Source organism: Arachis ipaensis, chromosome B4 (genome assembly GCF_059453495.1).
Source record: "Arachis ipaensis isolate K30076 ecotype BB chromosome B4, ASM5945349v1, whole genome shotgun sequence".
In the NCBI taxonomy this organism is placed as follows: domain Eukaryota; kingdom Viridiplantae; phylum Streptophyta; class Magnoliopsida; order Fabales; family Fabaceae; genus Arachis; species Arachis ipaensis.
Genome location: NC_142439.1, coordinates 118,356,272 through 118,363,878, shown reverse-complemented (window position 1 = coordinate 118,363,878; position 7,607 = coordinate 118,356,272). Strand labels below are relative to the sequence as shown.

The following is a 7,607-nucleotide window of genomic DNA, read 5'->3' as shown; positions in this document are numbered from 1 at the left end:
ATGTATCTATGTTTCTCTTATTTGAGCCAACTCGTGAGCTTTTGGTGAGCCAAGCTTGAGCCTAAGAAATAAGCTCGATTGTTAATGAGTCGAGCCGTGAGGCAAGCTCAATTTTCGTGAGTCGAACTTGAGCTTGGTCTAGCTCGGCTCAGTTCGACTCACTTCCAACCCTAAATCTGAGTCACATCAAACCCATAAGTCTGAGTCACATCAAACCGGTTTCACCCGACCCATGCACACAGCTAATTCTCACTTAGTCACTCTCCTCCTTAATCACAACTCAGAAGACACCCACATTTCTGTGCTCCTCCCTCGCGTCTCTCACGCTCCTCTCTCCCGTGATACACCGCACAGGCTGCCTCCCGCCATTGCGCACGCACAAACACCACACGCCGCCCCGCGCTTGCACAGAGGAAGAATCACCGCAAACGCCGCCGTTTCCTCCTCTTCTCAGTCAAGTCGTCGTTCGCTTCTGAGGTGCGCCGCTGTCTGCTTCTCGTGACCGTCACGCCGCGTTCTCCTCTCGTCTCAGTCGCGTCTCAGTCACGCCGCGTCCTCCTCTCATCTCAGTCACGCCGAGTCTTCGTCGCCTCAATCACGTCGCCGTGCTACTCGCCGCAGTCCTCGTCGTCTCGTCCCTCAGTCACGCCGTGTCTTTCTTCTTAGGGTTTGTAGCTTTCTTTTAATTTCTCTCTGTGTTCTGGTAATTTCTGTTAATTTGTGTTAAATTTATTTCTCTGTTTGGTTCTTTGATCCTGATTAAGTCTATGCTTTGTTCTACTTTTGGTGATTAAAAGTATTTAGATGTCAAAGATCTAAATATGAGAAATGGATTTATACCTTTTATTCTGTTTCTGTTGGATTATTATTGTTTTTGGTGATTATGTTGGATTGCTGGATTTGCAGATTACTTTATAATGTTTATGCCTTTATGGGATTATTATAAGTTTAGAACTTTAGTTGTGTGCATATTCAGTTATTCACTATGTCAGGCAGCGTTATTATTGTACACTAATTTTTTATTTTTTATTTAAAAAATTGCAAATCCAATCCAATCCAAAACGCGTGTAATTGGATTAGATTGGATCGGATTGTCTGAAAAAAAAAAAAACAATTCAATCCAAACAGCTATGCATATAAAATAAGTGTTTGGATTGGATGACTTTTTGCCTCAAAACCGATCCAAACCGCACCGCGAATATCCACGGATTTCGGTATATTATATGTTATTAATTTAAATAAAAACATCCAATTTGTTTTTGAAGAAATGGAATTTATTGTTTTGATACTAATAGCTATTTGTTTAGGGCTTTGACAGAGAGAAAGGCAGTGTCTGCTAAATGGGTTGTTATCTTCGATATGGCAGACATGGAGTTAATCAGCTCCTTAGATTTAGAGATGCTAGTTATGATAGTGCTGCGGTAAATCCAATCTTGTATGCTTCTCAAGGACTTCGATACACGAGGAAGCTCCAAGTCATCCTCACCTCTGTAATTGTTTCTTTCTTGGGTCTGATGTTTGTTTTCTTGGTGGATTCAATTCAATTTACTGACATTTCCAATATCCTATATTCCTATTCGAAGGACGTAGATAAGCTGGGAAAGGGTGGTGATACTGTCAAAGTCGCCCCAGGATATTTTCGCAACCACCTAATGCCAAAGCTCCTTGCTGTCCCTAATATTGACAAGTTTGCTCATCTCATAAGCGAGCAGCGCAAGGTTTTTTTTAAGGCTTTTACCCCGTTTCATTTTGATCTCAGTTTTGCTTTATTCAACTGTGTGATTACTTGGTCAATGCCACTTATCATCGTGTTTATTTTTCCTATTGTTATCAATTCTCTGTGTTGCTATCTACTCGAATAGGATGACGATAATATTGTCAGATGTCATTGTTAAAATATCAGCATCCTTCCCTTTTCATCTGGGTTTATGGGAATGCATGTCTTGTGGAGATTGTCAACAATTTATACTTCCAACCTTGGCATGTAAACAATTGCGTGCTCATACTGCCAATTTTTTTGAACCTTCTCTACCTTCAACAATCATTAGTGTTGCGTTTTCCATTCTTCAGATCTGTCAGCCAATTGAAGGAGAAGAAGAACAAAAGAATGTTGTAGTAATTAAAGAGTCAAAGAAAGATATGATGAAAGAGTATGAAAGGGCTGCGCTTCGTCTTGATAAAGCTAAGCTGGTTTGTAGTTTACTCTTAAAAAGTTTTTTACTGCTGTTTGGGACCAAAACCACGATTCTTTTTAAGGATATCATTTAGCTTTTCCCCTTATTTGATTTTAGCTTAACTGAATTACAAAGGAATTATTTTGAGAATTTTTTTATGTGCTACTGGTTCAAACTTCAAATTAGAGTAGTTATTGTGATGATACTCCCAAGTGCGTAGTTCATAAAGGTTGTAAATTAGAAACGTTTACTTGATAATTTGATAGTCTATCATGTTAAATCTTTCATGTAGATATATGGCATTTTGATGTGGATTCACATGTGCTGATAGGTCTTACGGCGTTTAATTGATGTTCAAAAAGCAAAGGCTCGTGCATCAAAAGATGACCCTTTGGAGTTACGCTCACCTGTGACAAAAGATGCTCTTGTGGCTGAGGTAATGCTTTCTCTGCATTAGTTAAATGTTGATAGCTACATGAAAAATAAGAAATATGAATATAGCATGTTAACAAAAAAATGCAGTTATTTTGTCCCCAAAAACAAAATGCAGTTAGTATTGATGCTTTAAGAGAAACATTCTTGGCCTAGTGACTGTTTTATTTTGCATATTTATACCTTTCTTACCATTATGATTTGCAACCTGGTCTGCGTGATGGTTCACTTTTGTTTGCCTGTGTCTTTGGTATGAACTACAATGGCTGCAGAATTCCTGTGTACCTATTCATCTTGATGTGATATTAAAACCATTATGTACACCCAGTCTCCAACATCTCTTTCAATACATGAAAAGAGGGTTGGGTTAGGTTAGGTATTTAAATCCTGTCATTTTCAATTGAGAACAAAACAGGTAGACCTCGTTGTGATATCACGTTGATGGTGTGATTGAAGTTATATAAAATGGAGTCTATCTCTATACTATGGCAAGAATTCCTATTGATTTCATTGAAAAATAGGAAAAGATTGAAATCTTGAAGAGGTTTGAGGGTTTGTTCATCCTTACCTCTCCGATCACTTATCTTTGTTTCTTACCATTTTTTTTTCCGTCTTCTCCCTCCTCCTTGCCACACAGGCAAGTTTGTTGACATCCAATTCCTTCCTTTGCTCCGTCGTCCTTTATTACCTATGACCTATTTTATTTCCTTAACTCAAGTAAATTGTGGACACTTAGTAATAAATAGTTTCTAAGAAAGAAGTCCATGCTTGCTTGGATAGATTACCACATCCATCTGCTCATCTGTTTGAGAATGGTATACTGAACTATATATACGCCAGCAGTAGATATAGATACCTATCAAACCTCATCACTTCCATCTTTTCCTATGCAACACTAATCACATGACTAAACATAATTCTAATTCTATAATTGAAAGAACTCGAAGTTTTAGTTTTTAGTGTTCTGCTGCAAAACATAATTGATCGAAAAGTTATTTTCTTATGAAAGAAAATCAGGATCTGCTTAAGTATTGGGTTCTTGTATTATTTTCAACTTGATGAATGAAGAGCACTGCATCCAAATTTAATTATTTATGCTTTGAGATTATAAACATGTATATATGTCAATTTAATATCGAGTAAAAACTCAATTAAATTTAATATCGAGTAAAGACTCAATTTAATCCTGGAAATTAAATATTGTAACTCAATTTGTCATTATTCGGTCAAGGCCGTGTCAGCCGTGATGATGTGGTGTGATGGTTGACTAAAGGCCAAAATGAAGTATTTTCCTATCTTCCTCCTCTCTCTTTATCTTTGTACACATTTGGAGGAAGAGGTGATGGCGGCGTCAATGAAGAAGAGGAGGAGGAGGTGGAGGTGGTGATAGGTTTGCGATGTAAATTGATGGCACTGACGGAATAGTAATTGTAGGATCAAATTGAGTTACAACGTTTAATTACAGGAACTAAATTGAGTCATCAAAAGTTTGGGATATCAGTTTCAGTCGAACCCCAAATTTCAGGACCATACGAGTCTTATTCTTTAATAGCAATTTATTTTCTCTATTACTCACTCTTTAAGTGCTGTGGTAATTTTAGGTGGCAAGACAACTATGTGTGAACATTGCACCTGAAAACCTGCATCTCCCCGTGCCTTTAGCAACACTCGGAGAATATGAGGTGCCGCTGCGTTTACCAAGGTCCATTCCTTTGCCGGAGGGCAAGCTTAATTGGACTTTGAAAGTTAAAATTAGAAGTAGATAAGTTATTAGGCTTGTTGAATCTGAGTAATAAGTCTTGACAGTTTTGGTGTATGATGATTGATTGAACACCCTGGGAGCACGTATTGAGATTAATTCATCATTTATATCGAGCATCACATGGTTATGTTCAAAACCAATTTGAGAGGATGACAAATCTTTTATTTAAACTGCAGATACTTTTTCAACCATCTTCCTATTCCGTTACCACCAATTTATGAGAGAAATGCCTGATTTTCATCGAGGATATTTAATGTGTATTCGAGGAACAAGTTTAATCACTTATTTTTTATTTTATAATTTATAACATTTAAACATTATATATAAAAAAATTAAGAATGAGTGATTGCATATATTTTTAGTATGTATTAAATATGTTTCAAGAGCACATAAGTCTTAGTGTTTGTTTAGGCGCCATTACTTTGATAAAATAAGATCTTTTTTCAACGAAAAAAGATTTTTTTTTATTTTTTAGCGTGTTTGGCAAATTTTTAATAGTAAAAGTAAAAGCACTAGAAAAATCAAGAAAACATCTTTTTTGAGAAGCTGTAATTTACATTTTTTTTAAAAGATCTTTTTTCCTTAAAAAAAAAGATGTTTTTTATGAAATAAATAAACAAAAGGAAAAACTACCATTTGTACTCATGAATTTTGCGAACGCTGACAAAAGTACCCATAAAACAAGAAAATTAACGTTGTACCCATGAAAGATGGGTTTCGTGTGACAATAGTATTTAAACCGTAATTTTTTATTGACTTTTTAATAAAATTCCCGAATTACCCCTTCTATCTTCTTCCCCAAATTCCAAATTTCACAACCCTCATCTTTCGTCTTCCACGTGCTCACCCACTCCCAAGCACCCAACTTCGCTTCCGTCCTCATAGTCGCTTTCTGCGAATTGGGTCATCTCTAAGAAGCTCTTTCGGTGTATAGAAACGTCTCTTCTTTGCCTCTCTTAAAGGCTTGCAACGGGCTTCTTCATGCCCTCGTCAACACCCACAGATTTGATTCACTGTGGGAGGTCTATGGGGACATGGTGTCGCGTGGATTCTCCCCTACTGTTGTGAGCTACGGTATTTTGATGCAGTGCTGCTGCAGCCAAGCTGATTCTGTTGGTACACGCAAGCTATTTGATGAAATGCGCCACCGCAAAATTGAACCAACCGATGTGGTTTACACTATTATGATCCGTGTTCTTTGCAACGAGGGTCGAATGGGAGATGCCGAGGGCGTCTTCCGTTTGATGAGGGAATCCGGAGTGGCGCCTAATTTGTACACTTATAAGACTCTCATGGATGGTTATGGCAAGGTAGCTAATGTGATCCGGGTTTTCGAGTTGTATGCTGAAATGCTCTGGCATGGATTGCACCCTAATGTTGTCACATTTACTACTATGATAGATATTCTGTGCAAGGTGGTGAAATTTAGAATTTTGGTGGTTGGCAACAGTAGAGGAAGAAGAAGGATGAGGGTTGTGAAATTTGGAATTTGGGGAAGAAGATAGTAGGGGTAATTTAGAAATTTTATTAAAAAGTCAACGAAAAATCACGGTTTGGGTACTATTGTCACACGGAATCCATCTTTCATGGATACAACGTTAGTTTTCTTGTTTGATGGGTACTTTTGTCAGCGTTCGCAAAATTCATGGGTACAAATAGTAGTTTTTCCTAAACAAAAAAGTACTTTTATATTGTTATACCCAAACAAAATTGATAAATAAAAAGATCTTTTTGCATGAGATATCCAAACATAAAATTACTTTTACTTTTCTATAAGATCTTTTAAAAAATATAACTCGAAAAAAGATCTTTTCTTAGAAACTCACCCAAACAAGCTTTTAATCTATTTTTTGGGATTTTGGTGAACCAATTTGTAATATTAGATGGATAGAACTATTTTATGTGTAAACCTTCACTAATCATTAAATGCAAAATAGGGTAAAGTAATAAATAAATCTTTGAGGATTTATATTTTGGATAGATTAGTCTTTAAAGAAAAAAAGTACCAATAAAATCTTTTAGGATAATAAATTAGGATAAGTTAGTTTAAATCTATAAAGCACAAACACTTCGTTGAATTGTCGTGTCCGTGTGTCGGACACATTTCGGACACGACACTCACCGACACTCGTCCGACACGTGTGTCTGCTGTGTCCGACCGTGTCTTAATAAAAAATAAAAAATTCTTCTTCGGACACACCTGAACGATACACTTGGACACACCTAAATACCATCACATGTCAATGTGTCCTGTCTTATTCTTAACATATATTTTTAAAATAAATTTAGATATAGTATATATTATTATTTATTAAAACAAAAAATATTTTAAATACTTGATATAATTAAATAAGACATTAAAAATAATTAAAAATTTTAATTTATATTTTAATATCAATAAAATATCAAAATATCATTACGATTTATCTAAAAAATACTTTATATTTTATATGTATACGTGTCCCCATGTCATGTAAGATTTTAAAATTCACGTGTCGGTGTGTCCCGTATCGTGTCGTGTCCCGTGTCCGTATCAGTGTCTATGCATCGTAGATTTAAATTAAGACTTTTTATTCTAATAATAAAAATTAGTTAATTTAAAGGCAGTATGTTTACATCTACTATTCTAAAAAATTTTTTTGATATTTTTTTAAGGATTAATTTATCAAAAAATATAATTTTTTAAAAATTTATTTGTTATTTTATTCTAACTATCTTTATGTGCGAACCTTTAGTAAAAGCATTTTTTTATATAACTTTTTTTTCTAAGAATTTTTTTTAAATGAAAAAATAAATGGTCTCTTTTCAACAGACAATCTAAATTAACTTTGATGTTAGAGAAAAATTAGTGAATCAAAATCCCAATCTAAACTTTTTTGTACCTATTATTTTTGCATATGCTAATAAGTTTGAGTTGGGGGCATAAGAGCATAACGATTTAGTTGGGGCATAGGTCACGCTCAACAAGGATGGTTGATCTTAGCTTGTCCTCACTAAATTGTACTACTTTTCAGAATATGTTTCCACTTTGTGTGGTTCACGCCCTAAAGCTTAAACACATAAATTGCAATATCAACATTCTAGGGCTTTTTTTTTTAAAATTTAAATTAATAAATTATAATAGTTATTGAAATCAAAATTATTATTTTAAATTGTCGTTACACATCTTGAATATTCTGTCCAAAAACTCAAACAATACAAAATGGGTACTAAGTACCCAAGATAAGATACATTTTAGA

The 7,607-nt window shown here is 35.1% G+C and overlaps 1 protein-coding gene across 2 annotated transcripts; it reads left to right on the top strand.

Annotated features, from left to right (window-relative positions):
* Nucleotides 1-250: 250 nt before the first annotated feature.
* Nucleotides 251-4,559, top strand: LOC107639664 (uncharacterized). 2 transcript variants are annotated; one of them, XM_016343216.3, is made up of 6 exons: nt 251-667; nt 1,319-1,490; nt 1,584-1,718; nt 2,071-2,190; nt 2,506-2,610; nt 4,208-4,559. In XM_016343216.3, exons 2-6 carry the CDS (start codon nt 1,341-1,343, stop codon nt 4,370-4,372), a joined length of 675 nt encoding a protein of 224 aa, XP_016198702.1. In that variant the 5' UTR covers nt 251-667; nt 1,319-1,340; the 3' UTR covers nt 4,373-4,559. The 2 variants fall into 2 exon arrangements, with proteins under 2 accessions (XP_016198702.1, XP_016198701.1); XM_016343215.3 differs by having other exon boundaries at nt 1,308-1,490.
* The last annotated feature ends 3,048 nt before the right edge of the window (nt 4,560-7,607 follow it).

What these genes read in the sequence shown, in the direction of transcription:
- LOC107639664 (XM_016343216.3), top strand. Translation starts at nt 1,341, where the DNA reads ATGGGTTGTTATCTTCGATATGGCAGACATGGAGTTAATCAGCTCCTT. An exon ending in TCCAAGTCATCCTCACCTCT is followed by an intron (nt 1,491 to 1,583) that starts GTAATTGTTTCT and finishes TCCTATTCGAAG; the next exon opens with GACGTAGATAAGCTGGGAAA. An exon ending in TCATAAGCGAGCAGCGCAAG is followed by an intron (nt 1,719 to 2,070) that starts GTTTTTTTTAAG and finishes TCCATTCTTCAG; the next exon opens with ATCTGTCAGCCAATTGAAGG.